Source organism: Thermobia domestica, chromosome 1, assembly GCF_964235325.1.
Source record: "Thermobia domestica chromosome 1, izTheDome1.hap1.1, whole genome shotgun sequence".
NCBI classification, from domain to species: Eukaryota; Metazoa; Arthropoda; class Insecta; order Zygentoma; family Lepismatidae; genus Thermobia; species Thermobia domestica.
Window position 1 is genome coordinate 117,667,130 of NC_137454.1, and position 24,325 is coordinate 117,691,454.

General features: G+C 34.6%; 1 protein-coding gene across 2 annotated transcripts in view; it reads left to right on the forward strand.

Moving 5' to 3' along the window:
• Window positions 1–236: 236 nt before the first annotated feature.
• LOC145666513 (uncharacterized) overlaps window positions 237–24,325 on the forward strand; it is a 42,869-nt gene continuing 18,780 nt past the window's right edge. The window contains exon 1 of one of the 2 annotated variants that reach the window (XM_081733812.1): window positions 237–643. In XM_081733812.1, coding sequence (XP_081589938.1) covers window positions 238–643 — 406 coding nt within the window. In that variant the 5' untranslated portion in view covers window position 237. Of the gene's footprint in view, window positions 644–20,067; window positions 20,614–24,325 lie in introns of those variants that run through there. The other variant, XM_081733804.1, reaches the window with a different exon arrangement.

Below are 24,325 nucleotides of genomic sequence, written 5' to 3' on the forward strand. Positions count from 1 at the left end.
AATGAACCCACAAATGAGAAAGTATTTCATGAAAATTCAAGACCTTTCTTTCTCTTCTTGTCAAAGCAAATCCAAGCCGAGTAAATAGAAGATATGTATGTTTCGCGTACTGGTGTGAAATACTTTGTATACGCACATTAAGAACAAACTTCAGGAACGATTGCTGGTCAAAAAGACTTTTTTTCACTTGGAAATCGACAAAGAAGAAATCAAGCCATGAAGTCACATATTGTGTGTATGGTGTGTCTATCGTCATTTATCATTGGATTGGGAGTTGCAATTCATACTGCAAAGAATTATGCGCGCCATAAATTAGTTGAACATGGCCACAAGATACCATACTATGCATTTAAAAGAGTGGAATTTGTGAAAGAGAAACACTCCAAAGATAAACATAAACAAGAATTGGATTTGCTTGCGGATCCTGTATATTCTAAGTATTTGCTCAAAATTAAACTTCCGATCCTTGCTGCATATTATGCCATCAAGATAGTTCTTGCCAAATTAATTGTGATTATCATTATTAAAATCATAAAACTTATTTATGTTTTCTCGTATCTTCCAAAATTCAAATATTGGTACGATCGATATGGATTTTACTCAGCTTTTACTAATGTATTCGGATTCGGTAATCAAGGCGGAGGTAAGTTTATTATTATTATTATTATTATTATTATTATTATTATTATTATTATTATTATTATTATTATTATTATTATTATTATCTGTTGTGGTCATCGTAGTAGTGGTATTTTTAATGCTAGTTGTGTTTCTATTTATACTAAAGTGCAATGGTGAAGTGGAAACAGTAATGTTTACATATTCATTTATGTTTACGTTGTGAGATATCGTAATCAAGAAGTATATTGATTACACCAGTATGTAAAAGGAATACTACAAACTAGGAATGTAACATACTCTTATAAATATAATGGAATTCAGGTTAAAGCAAGGAAAAAAAATTAAATAGTTCGGGCAAAGCATATAATTATTTGTGCCAAACATGAAAAAAAAAGCACTAATGTATTCACATTTTATACTCAACTAGATCAAATTAGTTTGGAACTTCTCAACCGAAAGTCCGACGAGTTGGGGAGTTCTGCAAAGTATCAAATTATTCATCTGACAAGTAAACCTTACGTTTGGGTGAATCGAGTTGCTGACTGAGAGACATATGAGAAAGTAGTACTAAATGTGGTCAGTATTTCAGTGAAGTTTTAGGTGCGAAGCTTCAGGGGTTTAGGAGATACAGCTACCAGAACATCACATGGAAGTACAGAATAGTCTTCATACAGTTGGAGGTAAAAGCTCTGTAAGACCTCTTGTAACGACAAAAGGTGAATAACAAATATATGGGTACATATTAGGACTAGGGAGAAGTCATATAGTAAGGATATACCTGACGGCGGCCATCTTGAAATCCGCCATTTTGAATTAAGGTTAAGTTTTTAAAATAGGAATAGGGTCATGTGATACATGATTTAAGGCGCAAATTCAATCAGAAGAACAATGGTGACGTTAATTTTGATTTACGCACAATTGGTAAAAAGTTACAGGGAAATTAAATATTATTGCAGCATATGTATTAGTCCTTTACCCCACCTTGTAAATTTTGTGTTAATGATAATAATTAAATAAAAAGCAGGTGAATAAATATTAGGTGTATGGTAAGAGTTGCCTTGATGGCGACCATATTCAAATCCGCCATTTTGAATCAGACAACAGTTTTAAACAACCGCATAACAGTGACACCTTATTAATAGCAAATTTTTACCATAACTCCAACGGTATAACCATTTTTGCTTTATCATTAACCAGCACAAAATTAAATGGATCGCTCCTTACGACTACTGCTTTGACGAAATTGTTAACGACAAATGTGTCAAGTGTAACTCGATTGCCTTTGTCAGGTGTGCTTACTGTGAGCAGAGCATTTGTGCAAGTCATGCACTCTTTTCTGAACTACATACTGATTGTACTAATTGAGGACTTTCTGGAAGAAAGACCCAAGTTCAATTATGACTCAATTCCACTTTGGTCATTTTCCCTTAAATTAGCAACTTGTTTATGCGATAACAAATGCTGGTTAATGATAAAGCAAAAATGGTTATACCGTTGGAGTTATGGTAAAATTTGCTATTAATAAGGTGTCACTGTTATGCGTTTTGTTTAAAACTTTTGTCTGATTCAAAATGGCGGATTTGAATATGGCCGCCATCAAGGCAACTTTTACCATAGACCTAATATTTATCCACCCGCTTTTTATTTAATTATTATCATTAACACAAAATTTACAAGGTGGGGTAAAGGATTAATACATATACTGCAATAATATTTAATTCCCTGTAACTTTTTACCAATTGCGCGTAAATCAAAATTAACGTCACCATTGTTCTTCTGAATGAATTTGCGCCTTAAATCATGTATCACATGACCCTATTTTTATTTTAAAAACCTTAATTCAAAATGGCGGATTTCAAGATGGCCGCCGTCAGGTATACCCTTACTATATGACTTCCCCCAAATCCCAATATGTACCCATATATTTGTTATTCACCTTTTGTCGTTACAAGAGGTCTTACAGAGCTTTTACCTCCAACTGTATGAAGACTATTCTGTACTTCCATGTGATGTTCTGGTAGCTGTATCTCCTAAACCCCTGGAGCTTCGCACCTAAAACTTCACTGAAATACTGACCACATTTAGTACTACTTTCCCATATGTGTCTCAGTCAGCAACTCGATTCACCCAAACGTAAGGTTTACTTGTGAGACTGTTGTCTGTGCTACCCCAAAACTTCTTTCTTTTTTTCATGGTTGGATTAGAGGAAACTTCTGTAATTACAACAAATTATTGCATATGTTGATGAACCATTCACTTTATATGTATATATATATATTTAAATTTACTCAATGTCTGCTGGAATATTGTTATATTTACATAAAATAATCACTCTTTGGTGTGAAGTGAAACTCAAGATCTACATTGTTTTCAATATTGAATTCCAACCTTAACTGCAAATATTATAGAATAACTCCTTCAAATGTTATTAAGAGAATATGTATCAAAACAATCCTTTCTTCTACTCTTGCTACATAACAAACTCACATATTACGAAATAATGCAAGCTCTAAATCAACATCGGTCCTTAGTAACCTGTTTCTCTTTACGTAAGTCTATTTTTAATATCATCTATATATTGTAATATTTTTGTACTTTCCCTCTTTTTCCTTCCAGCATACACAAGCGTTTTTGAACATTTGAAAAATGGTTAATTTTCAAACAGTGCTATTAATATACGTATTTAAAAAAGAATGAACCGAATGATACCTTACTGACATTAATGAAAAAAAAAATAGAACAAAGTGCAGAATACTTACAAAGTACAAAAGTTTCATATGAGGGTCTTAGGGAATCGCCGCGAAACAGTTCTCAACGTGTAAGGGATGAAGAAATCGGGTATGAATGCAACAGTTGAGACGATAGCTTTAGGTCAACAAAGGCGTTTTGCATTCTGCAGTTCAGTAAGACCGAGTCAATGATCACAGTGCAACGTTATTTTCATCGATGTTTTGGGATTGCTCCGCCGTCGCTAATAAACATTTTGCATTTATATAAATCAGGCATGTCAAACTCTGTATCTTAAAAATAGACTAAATAATCACCATTCTGCAATAGTTTGGTGCACAAGCAAAAATAAATAAATAAATAAATAGAATAAAATAAAAAATAAAAAAATAAATAAAAATAAAGAAATAATTAAAAATAAAATAAATTATAAATATATATATATATATATATATATATATATATATATCTTACTTAATGCTGTAGTTCTTTAAAAATAGAAGGAACATAAGGACATTCGGATAGCAGATGGATACCTATTGTTTCTTTCCCAACAAAGGTCATCTTTTTTTCTGCAACCAACTTGCTATGTCTGGAGACATGCTTCTCACACCAGGAACAAGGTCACATGAATATTTGTTAATATAGATCTCACTGGGGACTTGTTCATTTTCATAAGTGAGAAACCTGACATATTCTATCGAACATGGAAATCATGTACGATGCAAATTTGAGGCACTTTCTCAATGTCGGTTGATAAAAGGGGAGAAAACAGGGAGAGCTCAGTTTCGATAGATAGATGGCATTGTGGAATCTTTCTTGGCGTTCAATCTTCATACGCAAAAATTTCTCGACATATGTTTTATACAAAACAAACTTCCTTCAACTTGTTTTGTACTTAACACAAGTTGAGAAGTGTACCAAGTCCTCGCTTATTAGCTTTCCTACCAGAGTAGTAACTCATGTCCCAGTGTTTTTCCCTGATCATTCTTATTTAGTATATCTTTTCCTTTAGAATTTTTAAAATGTATGTTTTATTTTCTCCGGGTGAACCGAGGACCGCAGAAAAATAAGTCGTGGACCATATGAGGCCCATGGCCGCGAGTTTGATATCCCTGGTATACTTAAGAGAAACGAGATGTTTATGAGGGCAATAGTCACCCGGCCATTTCGGATGAATGTGTGCAACGAATTCAACAAACATTTGAGCGTCGCCCGACAAAATTGACACACCGTGCCAGCAAAGAATTTGCGATTCCTCATACGACTGTCTGGCGTGTGTCAATGCAGCGTTTAATCTACAAACCATACCGATTACAAATTGTACAATACGAAGCAAAAAACCTGCAACATGAAAGCTTAAGTTCATTGTGAAACTACGCCTAACAACATAGGCAACCAACCTAACGTCTTTGTGGCACTGATCACGCCAGGATAACCTTCGGCTTTGTCCCCCTGCACACTTCGTTTGGAGCAAGAAATGCATAGACCACGTGACTACGAACCACAAATTTCTCACAAGATGGTGTAATAGATTGAGGTTCTTCTCATTTCTTTTCTCATTTTACATCCTCAGTTTTAAAGAGAGAGAAAGAGAAAAAGGTCAACGGGATGAAAACTAAATAAAGAGGAAAATGCGAAATATAAAGGAAAAGAAAACGTGCGCATATATTGACAAATGACACATGTACTTCAAAGGAGACCACTACAAATTTTGTTATGAACCATATATAATAACTGTGAGAATCAGCAAACCACATATACATAATTACACACAGTAAGTGTTATATAACACATATTTATTTAGACAAATAAAAATGCTAGCAGAAAGCTGAAAATTTCTTTAAAATCTCAACCATAACTGAAAGAAGAGATTACTTCTCTATTGTTTTTCTTCGTAGCATCCATCTACATGGAGAAATGAGAAAGAGAGAACATCTTAAGAGATTCGCACGTATACAACATCGGAAACTGCTAAATGGAAAAAAATAAGTCTTTGGATGGGATTCGAACGCGGAACCATAGCATTAGAAATCCCACACTCTACCGATGTAGCTAGTCTGACACTAATTCCCTATTCCTCCATCATTAGCTATGAAAGATGGAATGGAGTCTGCAGAAAACTACGTCTAACATGTCCATGACAGACCGCCTATAACCTATGTCTAATTGGTACTTTAACAAGCTAGCTATACACGTGCATAGAAAAGTAAAAGCAAATGAGTAGTTAGTACAGATCACTTTGTCTGTCTCACACTATCTCTGACTATAGAAATCGAGGAAGAAGAAAAAAATGAAATGAAATCTTTGAGTTTTACGTCCCACGGTTATGCTGGTTAGACTAAAGGAGACGGTGATGATGAGTAATGAATGAAATGGTGGAATGAAGAAAGTGGGAGGAAACGGGAGAACCCCGAGAAAACCCACGCACACGGTGTCTGTCCACCACAAAAAGAAGAAAAAAGTATAGAGGTGAGAACACAGGAAGAACAAGCAAAAATAAAAGTTGCAGGAAACTGAATATCAAGGAGAGAGAGAGAGAGAGAGAGAGAGAGAGAGAGAGAGAGAGACATAGAGACAGAGAGAAAAATAGAGGGAACGGAGCAAATGATTTAATATACATCCGAAAAGAAGGTTCATAACTGTGCTATACATTTAATGTATTGAATACTCTGTTTCTTCTAAATTACTTGCTAGTTGACAAATATTAATTTGTAAAAACGTAGCAAATGCCCGCGTTGTCTTGTTTTCTTACTGTTTCAGTAATAGTGAAAAATGTGGTTTATGCAAAATAATAAATTACTACTTTTCCCACAACAACCATGTAGTTGTTGTTGATGATTTTGAGTTTAACGTCCGTTCAGCAGCGACGCTATATGAGACGTGGACCTACTTATTAACGTGGAATCCGAACCATATGAGCTGTTGCCGGGAATCGAAGCAACCATGTAGTGTTGGTAAGAAATTTCGAAGCAAAAGAAAAAACTGATCAGCAAAACACATAAAACGATAGTCGAGCAAACTATTACTTAAAGAGAATTTATTGTAAAATCAATACATCCATGTGGCGGTATATAGTCGTAAAGTAATTAGAAAACTTAATATTAAACTGTCGATCACATCGTTTTACTTATTTGAATTCAATGTCGAATAGGTTAGGTTTTAGCTCTAGATTTCAGCGTTCTCACTTCGATTCTTAACTTGTTGGAAATATGCACTAATCGAAATTATAAACGTATACGAAATTTAACTAGCTAAAAAAAAGAGAATACCATAAAAATCCGGGTTAGAGTACAGTATTACAATAAACATGTGTATTTTGTTTAGGGTTTGCCAGTCATAGCTTATAGGAATTATAGAAAAAACGTTCGTTGTGAAAGCACAAGAAAAAAAACAAATAGAGAACAGAAACAAACCTCCGGAGGGTTTGAACACGAGAAGGCGGAGGTAGTAGACTACTGTACTAAACCGCTCGGCTATATCTAGATTCTCTAGTACGTTTTGATAAATATTGTCTAGATTATTTGCACTTTACTTGTTTCTGTTTTGTTGTTTGTCATATAATGTATACGAGTGGCGAATAATAGAATAGAACTGTTTTAGACGAGTATGAACAAATTCCCCGGATAAGTCGTAATCTTATATGTATCTAAATTGCACAAGTAAATCAGATTAAATCTGTAAAGTGCTTCGGGGGTTTTGATGGAAGTAAACTGTTGCATAGTTACGAGTTTGTGTTTATGCTCACCACTCGATGGAAGTTATGTTCTTGAAAGATAGTAACTGCTACTATATTCTAATGTACTGGATTTTAAAACATTGGAAAATATTTTACTAACAGTGAGTGAGTATTTTTGCGTGCAAACGCCAGTCTATCGACTTTGTGATCTTCTGTCAATCTCTCCTTAACATCAGCCCGGAAGGATCTTAAGTCTGCGGCCCGAAGTCGCCGTCGGACTGTAGTTACATCACCTGGAAAGGCGGTAGACTGCTGCAGTTGTCGGGCACATGAAAGGCTGTCGACAGCATTGATCAACTAATCGTTGGTCTTGTGTCGTTGAGGACACTCGTGGCCGACCACTTCCAGATTGTCGAAAAAAATGAAATGAAATCTTTGAGTTTTACGTCCCACGGTTATGCCGGTTAAGCTAAAGGAGACGGTGATGATGAGAGATGAGTGAAATTGTGGAATGAAGAAAGTGGGAGGAAACGGGAGAACCCCGAGAAAACCCACGAGCACGGTATTTGTTCCAGATTTTCGAGTTAGACTTCCAGTTTCCTCATATTTTTTCCACCACCTGAACGCTGTTGCACGATGGTACGCCTAATCGAGCGCCTGCTTCAGGAACACTCAATCCCGCATGTTCAATAAGAGCGATAACACTCTCACGTACAGAATGATCATATTGCGCCATTCTTACACACCAAAGTAAAAGTGCTAGAACATCTTTGAATATAGGATAATGCACAATATGATCATAGGATAATGAATAAAGGATATCCTATATCCTCAACGACACAAGACCAACGATTAGTTGATCAATGCTGTCGACAGCCTTTCATGTGCCCGACAACTGCAGCAGTCTACCGCCTTTCCAGGTGATGTAACTACAGTCCGACGGCGACTTCGGGCCGCAGACTTAAGATCCTTCCGGGCTGATGTTAAGGAGAGATTGACAGAAGATCACAAAGTCGATAGACTGGCGTTTGCACGCAAAAATACTCACTCACTGTTAGTAAAATATTTTCCAATGTTTTAAAATCCAGTACATTAGAATATAGTAGCAGTTACTATCTTTCAAGAACATAACTTCCATCGAGTGGTGAGCATAAACACAAACTCGTAACTATGCAACAGTTTACTTCCATCAAAACCCCCGAAGCACTTTACAGATTTAATCTGATTTATTTGTGCAATTTAGATACATATAAGATTACGACTTATCCGGGGAATTTGTTCATACTCGTCTAAAACAGTTCTATTCTATTATTCGCCACTCGTATACATTATATGACAAACAACAAAACAGAAACAAGTAAAGTGCAAATAATCTAGACAATATTTATCAAAACGTACTAGAGAATCAAGATATAGCCGAGCGGTTTAGTACAGTAGTCTACTACCTCCGCCTTCTCGTGTTCAAACCCTCCGGAGGTTTGTTTCTGTTCTCTATTTGTTTTTTTTCTTGTGCTTTCACAACGAACGTTTTTTCTATAATTCCTATAAGCTATGACTGGCAAACCCTAAACAAAATACACATGTTTATTGTAATACTGTACTCTAACCCGGATTTTTATGGTATTCTCTTTTTTTTAGCTAGTTAAATTTCGTATACGTTTATAATTTCGATTAGTGCATATTTCCAACAAGTTAAGAATCGAAGTGAGAACGCTGAAATCTAGAGCTAAAACCTAACCTATTCGACATTGAATTCAAATAAGTAAAACGATGTGATCGACAGTTTAATATTAAGTTTTCTAATTACTTTACGACTATATACCGCCACATGGATGTATTGATTTTACAATAAATTCTCTTTAAGTAATAGTTTGCACGACTATCGTTTTATGTATTTTGCTGATCAGTTTTTTCTTTTGCTTCGAAATTTCTTACCAACACTACATGGTTGCTTCGATTCCCGGCAACAGCTCATATGGTTCGGATTCCACGTTAATAAGTAGGTCCACGTCTCATATAGCGTCGCTGCTGAACGGACGTTAAACTCAAAATCATCAACAACAACTACATGGTTGTTGTGGGAAAAGTAGTAATTTATTATTTTGCATAAACCACATTTTTCACTATTACTGAAACAGTAAGAAAACAAGACAACGCGGGCATTTGCTACGTTTTTACAAATTAATATTTGTCAACTAGCAAGCAATTTAGAAGAAACAGAGTATTCAATACATTAAATGTATAGCACAGTTATGAACCTTCTTTTCGGATGTATATTAAATCATTTGCTCCGTTCCCTCTATTTTTCTCTCTGTCTCTATGTCTCTCTCTCTCTCTCTCTCTCTCTCTCTCCTTGATATTCAGTTTCCTGCAACTTTTATTTTTGCTTGTTCTTCCTGTGTTCTCACCTCTATACTTTTTTCTTCTTCCTCGATTTCTATAGTCAGAGATAGTGTGAGACAGACAAAGTGATCTGTACTAACTACTCATTTGCTTTTACTTTTCTATGCACGTGTATAGCTAGCTTGTTAAAGTACCAATTAGACATAGGTTATAGGCGGTCTGTCATGGACATGTTAGACGTAGTTTTCTGCAGACTCCATTCCATCTTTCATAGCTAATGATGGAGGAATAGGGAATTAGTGTCAGACTAGCTACATCGGTAGAGTGTGGGATTTCTAATGCTATGGTTCCGCGTTCGAATCCCATCCAAAGACTGTATTTTTTTTCCATTTAGCAGTTTCCGATGTTGTATACGTGCGAATCTCTTAAGATGTTCTCTCTTTCTCATTTCTCCATGTAGATGGATGCTACGAAGAAAAACAATAGAGAAGTAATCTCTTCTTTCAGTTATGGTTGAGATTTTAAAGAAATTTTCAGCTTTCTGCTAGCATTTTTATTTGTCTAAATAAATATGTGTTATATAACACTTACTGTGTGTAATTATGTATATGTGGTTTGCTGATTCTCACAGTTATTATATATGGTTCATAACAAAATTTGTAGTGGTCTCCTTTGAAGTACATGTGTCATTTGTCAATATATGCGCACGTTTTCTTTTCCTTTATATTTCGCATTTTCCTCTTTATTTAGTTTTCATCCCGTTGACCTTTTTCTCTTTCTCTCTCTTTAAAACTGAGGATGTAAAATGAGAAAAGAAATGAGAAGAACCTCAATCTATTACACCATCTTGTGAGAAATTTGTGGTTCGTAGTCACGTGGTCTATGCATTTCTTGCTCCAAACGAAGTGTGCAGGGGGACAAAGCCGAAGGTTATCCTGGCGTGATCAGTGCCACAAAGACGTTAGGTTGGTTGCCTATGTTGTTAGGCGTAGTTCCACAATGAACTTAAACTTTCATGTTGCAGGTTTTTTGCTTCGTATTGTACAAGCTCTTTACGGTGATGATTTTAAAAGGAAGCATGTGCAGTTCTGAAGTGCTGTGTTAGAGGACATGGGAGATTATGTTTTTTAAAAATATATATACTACGAATGAATTTCAGTAATGAGGTGGCATTCCATGTCAGAGGTTTGGTTAATCGTCATAATATGCACATATGGGAACTGGGTAATCCTCGGCAAATCATATCATGAACGACATTTATCAAAAGTAAGTTTTTGTACAACGACTCGTTCAAAGATTTGTGGTCCATTCTTTTTTGCGGACAGCACAGCGACAGGAGTAACGTGTGCTATGCTACAATATTGACATTTTCACAACTTCAGGAGGACTGCTGATTATATTTTCTTGCAGGATGACCTCTCCTCACTAGTATATGTATGTACGCACTTTCCTCAATGACACACTATCACAAAGGCAGGTTAGGTGTACTGAACCTGGACACCCTGCCTCATACTCCTGGCCTCCAAGACCTCCACGCATTACTCCTTGTGACTTTTTTGTGTGTTAATACGTCATGGACAGTGATCTTTGCCATCACTATCTATGGATCTCACCTAAGTTTAAGACGGATTTCAGCAGTAAATTTTATTAACGTTAGTACCTTGGTTAGAATGTGGGTCGAATTTGGCTGCGTCTATCTTATCCGTGCAGATGGTGGACACAAATAACACTTATAATCACAGTGCCACATATCTCTAACCCTTTATTCTAGTTTCAATTGGACAGCTTGAATGGCAAGTTCAAAAAAATATTAAAAAGACCAATGCCTTCATTCATTTTTATGGATGAGTATCTTTTCTTAATGAGTACTTTCGTGCTAAGTAAATCGTCAAAGAAATCTTTCAATCTACTCAAGATGCTGTCTCTATCAGTGAAAATTGTTCTGTCAGCTTTTCTTAAATATATAAGCGCGGGGTTGAACGTCTTTCTTAAATTCGTTGATTCTCTTGTACATTTTCCGAATGTTTTTGTTCTTACTATTACCTTCAAGTTCATTAATTATAACCTTCAAAAAATCGCGTTTCTTTGTTCTAAAAGTTTTGGAAGTTTCCCTCTTGATGTCAACGACATTTTGTGTAGTTGTATCGTTTGGATTTTCTAGCCATCGCAGTTTTGCCTGTTTCTCTTCTCTGCTCCTTTAGTGCATTCCTGGTAGAACTGTGGTTTGTTCCTATGTATTTCTACGTACCCCAATTCTTCTTTCGCTGAAATGTTAATGCTATCCCTAATTTCAACCTAATAATTCTCTACATTAGTACACTTCGAACCTTCTAAAAACTGAGAATCTATTCGACACTTCAATCTGGTATTCTTCTCCTCTGACCTTTATTTCCTTTGTTCGATATATAGCGTGTTGCAATCTTACTTTCCCATGCTTTTGGGCAGCCCTAGTAGTGAAACTAAGTACTTTTCTGCATAGATCCTTTTGGACTTTTTTCTTGTCTAAGTGTCAGATTTCATCTCCCGAACGTCTTCGCTGGTGTTTTGAAACAGCCTGTTTTTGATTTTAATGTAATAGGGTACCTCTCTTATTTAGGTTCCTCCCGGAACCTTATTACTCGGAATTGAAATGAAGAAAGAAGGGTTAATTTACATTTTGAAAAATATGTTCCAATAAGAAGTTTTGTCGAAATTTTTGATTTTAGTGTAACATCATGTATGTTTATTCTGAAGCTACCCAGCCAAAATAACTATTTGACATTGAAATCTGTCACGAATGATGGAATGTATTTACTTCCTGTTGCAAGCAAACTTAAGAATGTAGAATGACAATTGCCATAAAAGCATCCAGTTCATGGCAATGTTAGAATTTTATAGAAGATATAAAAAGTGGTAGCTATGGAATTTGTTGATTTGTTTACTAGTTTGTTCGTATTAGTAGTTTAATATTCGTGTCCGATGTTTGAGTAAAATTTGTAGTGTAATTAATGTGGAATGGAGTTAAAACATTAAGTCAAGAAGTTTTGTGTGATTAAGAGTTTATAAAGGACTAATGCAGTAGGAAAATTGTATAATTTATTGAAAGTAGTACCATTGCGATCTAAAGCCGCTAATAGAACCCACTAGTTAGAATTGAAATCCAAGTTGGATGATAGACATAATTAATTTTACTTTTTAACGAATAGCGACGAGGTTACTGGAAAATTAAGCATAATGACTGAAGAAAATGGTAATATACCGAAACTGCATTATTTCAATCCATTTGAAAAAGAGGAAGATGACATGGAAGCATATCTGGAGTGCTTTGAACAATATTGTTCTGCGAATGACATACCAGACAGAAAGAGAGTGATTTAATCCATTCCAAGTGATCAATCATGTGCCGCTCGACCATCTTCAAAAAATCTAATTTTTTCATGAATGTTTATATTATATCAGGGTACTTCAAAACCACAATTAATTATTTTTTAAAATATCTCGTAGCGACGCAGCGTCTGTCGCCATTTTGCGTTTTCTCGATTTCAGGAGTTCATGTTGTTTTGAATATCTCAGCATGTGTTTATCCTAGCAAATTGAAAATTGCTGGGCATGTCCAACTTGTGCAGAGCTAAAACTTTGTTCTCTTAACATTTTTGCCTAAAACCACTTGAAAAGGATAAAATCTGGGCCTATAGTAGCAACATTTTTGGACACTGAAGACATGTTTGGAAAGGGGAAAAACTGACGTAGAGCTCCGAATTTTTGTGTGCATCTAGTACGTGGTCATAAGTTTATACTCAAAAATTTGCAAACCTGTAGCTGCTCCCAAAGGCCTGGAAAAAATATCGTAAAGTTGGGGAATTATACCAATTTGCCATATTTCACTGTCGAATATCTCCAATGGGCCTGAATAAAAAGTCTGAAATTTTGGGAATAGTTACTCCTTTAGTATACCATAACACACAACAAAACGCCTTTTGTGTTTTTGAGCAGAAGTTGGTCAAAGTATTAAGGAATGACGACATACTCTAGGAGGAGTTTTGTTTACAAATTCAACTGGAAATTCTTTGTTGTGAAGTAAAATATAGTCGGATGAACGGCTAGTTCAGTTAAGGCTCTCAAGCTCCTTTCTTTCCGTTAATTGTGACTCAGTGTCTTATTACCCACAGCAGCACTGGTGAAGAATGCCGCTATCAGCAGGAGAGAAAATTCAAAATGCATGCTTGCTAAAATAGTCCGTAAGTACTCATTTCCTTTGCTGCTTGCTATTTCAATGATATTCAATTCTGTTATCGTTTTAACTATCAACTCATACAGGAAACTGTTGTCCTTTCGTTAAATTTACATTCCCCAGTCAATGTTTACAGCGAGTGTGCTCACTAACTAGGGAATGTAGATCAAGGAGGAGGATCAAGGACTTTGGGAGCAGCTACAGGTTTGCAAATTTTTGAGTATAAACTTATGACCCCGGACTACACGCACACACAACTTCAGATCTCTATGTCAGTTTCTTCCTTTTCCCAAACATCTTCAATGTCCAAAAACGTTGCTACTGTAGGCCCTGATTTCACCCCATTCAAGAGGTTTTAGGCAAAAATGTTAAAAGAACAAAGTTTTAGCTCTGCACAAGTTGGACACGCCCAGCAATTTTCAATCTACTGGGATAATTACATGCTGAGATATTACAAACAACGTAAATGCCTGAAATCGAGAAAACGCAAAATGGCGGCAGCCGGTGCGTCGCTACGAGATGTTTTGAAAAATAATTAATTATAGTTTTGAAGTACCCTGATATAGTGTGAACAATCATGAAAAAAAAAATATTTTTTTGATAAGGTCGAACGGGAATTTTTCTTTTTTCTCGATCACTTGGCATGGATTGACCCCAGTGTTAGTGTTAATTTCGGTGATGGATCGCAGATTGTACAAACGTTTAAAACAAATTGTGGCAACGAGAAACATTCCAGATATGAAGTATTCCGAACTGGCGGAGTTAATGAGAAAGCAATATAGCCAAGCCACGAACTTTATTGTGGAACGTTATAAGTTTCATTCCTTACATAAAGAGAAAGGACAATCGTTCCAAGACGTTTTGGTTGTAGTAAAAACGTAAACAAACATATGTGGCAGGACTCTGTAAGAGATCAATTTGTGATCGGAGTTGCCTGTGAAACAACGAGGAAAAAGATGCTATATAGGTCGTCATTTACGTTGGCAAAAGCTCAAGATATTTGTGTTCAAATGGAACTATTGGAAATAGCGCTATACTTTCTATAAAGGAGGCAAAGGAGAAAGTATAGCGAAGTAAGTCAATAAGACAAAAAGGGCAAATTACAGGAATAAGTTACCACAAAAGAAGATAAGAGATGTAGGAATTGATATAAATACCACAAACCGAATAAGTGCCCAGAATATGATGTTAAATGTTATCGCTGCAAGAAATATTATCATTTTGCAAAGTCGTGTACCAAGAGGACGAGATATCACAAGAAAATGACTTCGGAGAGTAAAGAAACTGGGAGTTGAAGGAGTCCATGGAAAGTATACGCAATCGTCGGTGAGAGTGGATGACTTTGATGGAGTTTTAACAACTGGACAAAGTAAGTTAGAAAAAGCAAAGAAAAAGAAAAATCAGAAAGAAAAGTGTACTTTCCAGAGTACTTCAGGTAGTGGTACCGATGATACAGAGGTTATTTGTACCGATACATCAACAGAGAGTGGTAGTAATGAAGTCAAAGCGTATAGAAGGATTAAGACTACCGAGGGTAGTAATTCAGGGAAAGAAGAAGAAATATAAGAAAAAACAACAAAGAAGAACCGAGAGAGAGAGAGAGAGAGAGAGAGAGTATGAGCAAAATCAGGATGTTATAAGTATGGCTGAGGAGAAAGAAGAAGCATTGAAATATTTACGGGTTGTATTCTATTAAATCCATAGTAGTAGAAATCCGACTGAGAACTGTTGGATATGGGTTGATGTAGGTGGAAAGTTATTGCAGTTTGAAATGGATATTTGTGCGACCATTATAATCATTTCGTATGGAACATACAAGAAGAATTTTAAGGACTTGGAACTGCAAACAACACGTTGTAGAATATATTATTCGGATCGGAGAGTATTCAGTGTTGTGGGAAAAAATATGGTCTAAGTTGAGACAGTAAGAAGAAAGCTGTCTTTACCGATCATTGTAGTCAAAGACAAAATTCAAACTCCCATGATTGGACGAAATTGGCTAGATAAGTTATGTCCGAATTGGAGAAATATATATGGGAAAGTAGGTACAATTAGTAGAACGAAGTATCCATCCATCCAGCCAGCTATCTTTCAGAACGAAGAACCATAAGTACCAGAGTTGAGAGATGCTATAAATGGTGTTTAGAAGATAAAACCAGAGAGAAGAATGATGGCCAATGGACAAGATTAGGAACTGGGGTCAGGAAAAATCGAAAGGGCAAGACCAATAGTGGTAGGAGTAAGATCCGATGATAAGGACAAGACCGATGGTGACAAGAGCAAGACCGATGGCGTTCTAGGCAAAATACATTCCCAATTAAAAAAAAGAATGTTGGAAAGTTAACTTTAAGAATTGAAATTATATTTGCCATAAAAGCTTCCGGTTAATGGCAATGTTAGAATTTTATAGAAGATATAAAAACTGGTTACTAAGGAGTTTGTTGATTTGTTTATTAGTTTGTTATGACTTTGTTCGCACTAGTAATTTAATGTCCGTGGCTGGTGTTTGAATAAAGTTTATAGTGTAATTAATGTGGAATGGAGTTAAATCATTAAGTCAAGAAGTTATGTATGATTAAGAATTTACAAAAGATTAATGAAGTTAGAAAATTGTGTAAGTTATTGAGAGTGGTACCAATGTGCGATCTAAAGCTGCTAATAGAACCCACTAGATAAAATTCAATTCCAAGTTGGATTATAGATATAACTAGTTTTGCTTTTCAACACTCTCAAGACAAGTTTATTATAAATATGTTTGATTTAGTACAATAAATCATATAGGTATTTTCTCTGAGGCGATACAATCATCAAATGCTTGATATTGTGACCTGTAAAGAATGAGGGCGAAGTTTGTATTTTTTGATGTTAGAAAATAATGTTGCATGATAATTTTTGTAAAATTGTTCAAATTTGATAAATACAGTGTGTATCTTCTTTGAGACTTTCCCATAATCAAAGCTCATCAAATAGAAGAAAACGTTTTGCTCTAATGTCATACAAAAATCGATTTTTATGAAAGATCTTGAAATGCCAGTTCTTCATAAGGAAAGGATAAGGACTATGTAAATTATTTGAGAGTAAAGAAATGAATGAAGTAGGTATGATAAGTAAGGAAGAGCAACACATTCAGAGTTGCTCCTATGAATATGTGTGAAATAAATCATTGATGAAGAGTAACAAACGCGTTAACTCCTGGGTCAGCTGATATCCCTTCTTGTCTAAACTAGGGCTCAAATATTATTGGAACTCACCAATCATTTTAGCTATCCGAAAAATTATGGATTCAATACCAATATCGGCCATTTTGGATATCTTATATTTCAGCCTCCCTCCATGACGATTGGGACTAAATTAGGAATTGAACGGCATCCAGAGTGAAAATATTAACCTTTTGGGATTTTAAAGATAAATTTTAGGTTTTCAGTAAAGCAGCTACTGCATCATCACTATTTACCCTAGGATTTCGGTTCGTATCTTATTCTCTTCAGAAGAAAGCAACCTTCTAAACGGTACCATTTGCATGTCAGTATCATACACCGAAAAAGAGGAATTCGAGGGAAATGGGATTTTTTCTAAAAAAAATCCCTTTTCCAATAGTTTAGGCCCCTCTAGATCGGCCTTGTGTTAACATACAAAAGAAGCCATAAACCGTGTACTTTGTCTGATGGTCATGTTGACGACATATATGGCTGGATCCCATAAAACCTTTTAGATAGAATTGCGAGAGAACAAAATAAGTTCTGAAGACTGTAAGTTCAAGAATGACTTTACACCCCTCACCAACTTAATGAGCTCCTTCTCAAAACACGTGAGATCTGTTTCGTAATGCATGTACGACTGAACAATAAAAAAATTGAGTAGTAACATAAGTAAATGAGCGTTTTAAAACAATACCAAGTATTATAGACCCAAAAGTAGATGTACACCCCTCCATTGATCAAGTATAACATTCTAGTCTACGAGTTTATTTGCTTCGGTTCTTCCGAGCTCAAGATATAAGTAAACACACATTAAGAATAAATAATAAAGAAACTAAGTATACCTGATGGATAACAATAAGAAATGATGTAAAATGCTGTACAGTACTGTATACCTATTTTTGGGCCACCATATATATATATATATATATATATATATATATATATATATATATATATATATATATATATATATATATATATATATACTTATTTTCTCCTTTTATGGATACATTTTGATCCCCTCTCCATGCCAATCCCGCCCAAGCCGAATATTGAAAATATCAGTAAAGGAATGAGATAAATAAATAAATAAATAAGGAAGAGTATCGCATTTAAGGTTGCCCCTGTTAATTTTTGGGCTAGCTGACATGTCTCTTCTATCATTAATTTGGGGCTAAATGTTATCGGCACTGCCACCAAACAGCTTACCCGTACCAAGAATTATGGAGTCGATACTAATATGGTCATTTTGGACATCCATCCCCTATGACCATTGGGGCTAAACTTTGGACTTCAACGGCGTCGGGATTCTTATTAGTCATCTTAGTAATTCCGAATACTATGGATATATCCGTCAGAGCTCCCTCACGACTCTATGCTTAGCGTATGCGCCTTTGGTACGGGAGACTCACATTTAATTCTTGGCGGGAGCACGGTTCTGATCTCGATTTAAGCTATAAGTCCATGTCTCTAATAGCCTTACTACTGAAAGGGCCGCTACGCTCCAATCCATCTTCAGTAATACCCGTCATTCCGAGTATTTATCCTCTTCTTTATGCATATGCCTACATTTTGACCTCCTCCCAATCTTCCCCCAAGCCAAAAATTTAAGAAATGGCTTCGTACGCAAATAGATTTGATGAAGATATACTGTATGTGAGTACCAAATTTGGTGACTCTAGATGAATCTTACCTATGCGAAAGTCTAATAACAGACATAAATGTTATTTTATGTTGTGATGTGTGTTTTCCTTGAAGATTAATAATCAATTTTATTGCTTGAAATTGAAATTGGTGAAGGGAAAAATTATAAGTGCCTATATAATTTAAATATAATCATTCGTTTTCTTTCATAGTATACACACCCTAGTAGCAGAGACAACCTTTTAAACCGCTTGCTGTAAGCTTGAATTGCACGTCGGCCAAGCTTGCAATAAGCTTGATTGGAAAACTTGCAAGCATGCCGCAAGCTGGATTCAAGTAACGACTTTATATGGGGGCAACCTGCATTCAGTGTTACATTCTAGCTGGACGCAAGCGTTTCACAAGTCAAGTGAATAGCCAATGAACAGCCAATGATGCTATGACGCTCTGCGAACGGTCTAAAATATCGCTTGCAAGTACAACAAAAGGCAGATTGTATGAAAGCATGCGTTTCAAGTGCAAGCGTAGAAAACCAAAGCCAAGCAAGCGCCAACGTGCCGAAAGCTTTCTTGCTACTAGGGACAGCATCAGTAGTTAGAAATTATGAAAGATAGCAAAGTCAGTAGCGTCATTTTGGCTTAGGTGGGACAAGAATCTCCATCGGTATAAGTAGAATTTTAACGTTTTTCATTAATTTATTATACGATTGGTTAAAATGCTTATCTCAAACTCAGGGATAACTCCCTCGTGGCTAAGCAGTTAGCGTGTGCACTTTTGCGTGGGAAATCCGGGTTCGATTTCCGGCGGGAGCTGATGTGATTCGGATCCCACATTAAACAGTAGATCCACATTTCATATAGCCTCGCTGCTGAACGGGACACTAAACTGAAAATCAATTCCGGGGCAAGAGCAAATTCCTCCCCGTGCAGCTCTAAATGACGCTTCTGTGCAAACACGTTAGTGAGCTGTACTTTTTACTTTATATGAAAAAAGAAGAACAAATATTGGAAAAAACAGATTTTTCTCCAATTTGTTGCAAAAAAAGTTCAAGTTTTCATAATGTCAATAATTTCAGGGTCACAAATCGTATGTTCATACTACTAAAAATCTTTTTAAAAATATGTACTTTACCTGATATTGTTGAGGAAATTAGGTTACAGAAATTTGAAAGTGAGAAAGTTTGAATTGAACTAATTTTAACTAGCTAAATAATAATGAAACAATTGGGTACAAGACAAAAGTTTTTTCTTGTTTAGTTTAAACCAATTAGATTTTATTCTTTTACAATATTCAAGTTCTTTACTATTTAACGTTCGACTTCTTTTTTCAATTAGTGTCACTTTTCAGAAGAAATAAGAACACATAACGAAGTATAGTAAATGTGCATGTTTCAAACTTCATTCTTCTCTCTTTATTTGATTATCGGTCTGTATGTCAACGTAAATTTGATGAAAAAGACAAATATGGAAACACAGTATATATCGTGAAGTTTGTATTAGTTTTGGAGAAAAAAGGATCACGAGAACTAGTTCAATGTTTACACACGAATTGACAGCTTCGTAAATGAGAGAGAGAGTTTTTAAGATTTTTCTCTGTTGATGTGTACCATTGACGACGAGTTATGTTGAGAAAGTGTTCGAGAATCATTCGATCATTGACAGACAAATCCACAGCCACTGACGGGCTTCTGTTTCGTTCATGAAAACTGAAATAGTTCTTAAAAGTCCTTCAGCTGAAGAAATTCTTGTTTTGATCTACGATGAAACATTTACAATTTGCTCTAGGCCTGTTAGTTATTTTAGCGGCCATCTGTTCTGTTTCTAGTGTTGCCAAAACATCAGACATATTAATTCCAACGAGTACCAGTAATAATACAGCATTAGAAGAAGTACTTCCATCTATAGAGGAATTATTGTTCCCAAGTGAAAAAAGGGATAAGGAAGAACTAATTGAAGCTGAGCCTGAAGAAAAGAATCCCTTTTATTCGAAATATTTGTATAAACATAAATTATACAAATATGCCATTTATCTTGCTATTAAGATTGGAATTGGGAAGCTGATTGTATGGAAAATCGTTAAAATTATTATTATAATATACATTCTTGGATATCTTCCATACTTGAAGTATGTTTATGAAAAATATGGCTTTTACAGCTACGTTGCGAATATAATCGGAATTCCTGGTGAAGGTAAGCTCTTACTGTTATTGTTTACATGCTTTAAATATTAATCATGAAATATTAGCAAGTAGTATAAAAGGAATTAGAATCATCTATTTAAATTTCCTAGTTTCTTACTTTCTTTTGATTATTCAAAAAGCAAATCATTATTATTGAGAATAGCTAAAAATAACATTATTCGACCATTAGCGTTTCTAACTTAAAATCGAATTTGAAGTTTCAAAGTACACTATGATAATTAACAATTCACCTGGTTGTTTTGGGAATTAAATACTTGTTAATACATAACAAAACAAGCTTATAACAATATAAGTGTGCGCAGTATATATTTATAAATTATATAATATAGTGTTATATATTTTTTGAGATCACCTAACTTAATGTCATCATGTTATCATTGTGAAATATAAGAAATATTTTGCTATACTATTCTCGATTTAATATATAAAGTGCTAGAATGAAAATGAAATGTAAATATAATTTTATTACTTATAAATAAATTATAATGAAGGATCCAAAAGGTTTACATTAAAAATCAATTTATACATTTAAGAAATAAAAGTGATACCATACAATTCTGTCAAACGGAAAAATCTCGTTCGATATAACTTAATAGTTCCTAATAATTATTATTATTGTGATTTAGTTTCTTATTTACTTATTTATAGATTAAAACTATTTTTCCTTTCACTTGAAACTAAGTGCATGAGAGAACTAATTAACGTTTGTTTAGAATTCATAATTAACATTTTTTAAAAGAATATTAATTTGGAGGATAAAATTTTGTCAGCTTATGTAATGTGAATAATTGGGAAGTTTTGACATAGTTTGACTTATAGTTACAAACTATCTGAAATAATAAAAATTTACATTAAGTGTGTGTACTTGGTATAGATCAAACTAGAGAAATAAAATATAATTTGCACTAAAGTCGAAATATAAGATGAAGCATTAAATTATAAATATATTTTGTAAAACGATCCTTTTAAATTTTTGTATCATTCGAATCATTTATGACATGCTCGTGTTTCATTTTAATATACCTCTATGGATATTTTAATATAATAAACATTAATGTGACAACGACTCATGTCATTTTAAAAATATGCTCATATTTTTCATTAAAAGTATATCAACTGATTATCTTAATGTCGAATCATAATATTAGAATCAATAAACATTTTCAGTGAATGGTAGCATAAAATATTTGAATTATTTTTTATTCATTGCATTTACTCTTTCCTCTATTCTTAAGTTACATTCAGAAGTAGGATAATATACCAGAACAAGACCTAAATTCTAATTCTGGCTAATATTTACATCAACAAAGTATATAAAGCAAAGTGTGTCGAACTGATTATAACTTTCTCTTGAAATCCTTATTCCGTTGTCTAATGTAATCCACTTGAGTGTAACCAGGTTTAACATGATTGTGTATATACGTATATGTGTGTTGAAACTATTAACGCATCACTGCTGCGCTTGAATGTTAAAACAACGAATTTCAACAGAGTTTGTTCAAGACTTGACAAATAAGGATACGCTTTCGTATTGCTCACAGTTTAAAGCGGAAACGGGAACATGCCCAGTGAAGCACGAGTTACATCTGGAATATTGTTATTCGTTGCTGCGTCTACTATCACGATGTCACCTATCCAATGTTATTTAGACTCACAAATGGAAGTCGGAGTAAATTTCACAATTCCAAACATGCACTCCTCTTTAGAACACCATAATGCTTCTCAGAAGCGAATAGCCAGAAAAATCCCTCCTGATGGCGAAGTAGAGGAGGGCGACCCATTATTAAGGCATCCAGTACATGCAAAAATTTGGCACAAAATAACATTTCCACTTTATGTATTATATGTAGGGGTGGCAGTTGTATTTGGTAAATGGGTTGTATGGAAAATTATCAAAATTATCATAGTCAAATATTTTGTAGGATATCTTTTCTATTTAAAATACTTCCATAAAAAATATACAGTTATTAGCTTTCTATTAAATGTTCTTGGACTCGGTCGTCCACGTCCACGGGAAGATGAAGGTGAGTTCAAACATTTTATTTAATTAATTGTTTCGTGTACTGAGGGTGAAATTTCTTGGGAATTGATATTTTGATAGTATCTACAACAACAAAGTGTACTAAACACTTACACAACGCTGGTAATAGGGAGCACAGCTATTTTCAATCAAAAATGTTCTTATCAATTAAAGCTTGATCTTCAGTATTACCCATCTTTACTAATAAAAAATGAGTAATCAGTATCAAAGAATTACCTCCCGCAGTATTTCAAAACTAAATATTTAACTCTCAATGTGTACAATTTGTTCAGAACTTTTATTTGTTCCTTTATTTAACAAAATGCTAGATCCAGCTGGAGCAAAATTTTGTACTTTAAAGAATACTTGAGGCCGTAGGATTGAACGGATTTCTTTCTATAAAAGAGTCAGACAGGACCTATGCATCTAAAAAAAGAATGATGACATTCACCTTTATGGATAAATGGACATATGTTAGTATGACATGGAGTCAGAATCAGGAACCTCACGATTTGAAAGAAAGAACATTAAGTGTACGCGTATGGCTACTATGTTGCGAAAATAAAAAAAAGATAGCAAAAAAAGTAGTTTTGGATCTAGAGCACAAACTATTTGATCTTCAGATTATAGTTCGATATCAAGGCTATTTCATAAGTAAATTACGTGTCACAAACAATTGTATAAATGTGCTTGTTTCGGGTCTGAATTTATTTATTTATTTGTGATATGTAAATACAATTGAAGTTTTAAATTAAAAACTTGAAATTGTATTATTTAAATCCTGTCAAAATGACAGGCAATAGCATATGATAAATATGAAGGTCTTGAGTCTCAAAATACTACACTCTTATAGAAACTGAAAAATCAAAGACTGAATTCACAGGTACTAGCGAATATATGGTGTCTGGTGTTGTTTTCCATTATTGTGTCTGAAGAAATATTCATAGGCATGTCAGAATGTTACAAGTAGTGGGCGTGTCAGTGAATTTCTATGTCGGATGGAAATACATCTGTGTAGCCAACTTTTATTTACAAGAATTTGCATAATCTTGATATTAATGTGGATACAACTCGGGTATAAAACAATATTGTTTCAAAAATATGTTTGAATTCTTGCAGAGATGAGTTTCTCAGCATGGTTCGTTTAAATCTTGATGATTTACATACAGTTTTAACAAGAACATTCCTTTAGGTTGTTTTAGATTTGTTTTCTGAACATTCGTTCAAAATCAAATTTTCATTTCTTGTTGCTTCCGTATTGAAAAGATAAGGGCTTTCCAGTACCGTGACTCTCATAGGCAGTAAATTAAACTGTAGTATAATATTAGTCACTATTCGAATAATAATATAATAAAAATTTCATATACATTAACAATAAATCGAATGTAAGAAATAGCTGATATCCGATGAATCGCGATCAAATGAATATAATACTCGTCGTTGTTAGCAGGTGAGTATCTAAAGAGTGCAACGACTGATATTCTGAGTTTCCATCTTTCATACCATCATAGAATTCTATGCTGAGGATCCTGTAGCATTGAAACGTAGTTCCTAAGGTTGTCTGAATATTTTTTCTGTATTTTGAAAGTTACGGAGAGCGAAATTTACGATCATAATTGATTAGTTGATTGGAGTTAAGTCTCTTTCCATCGCCCATTATATTCGGCGTGAAACTACAATA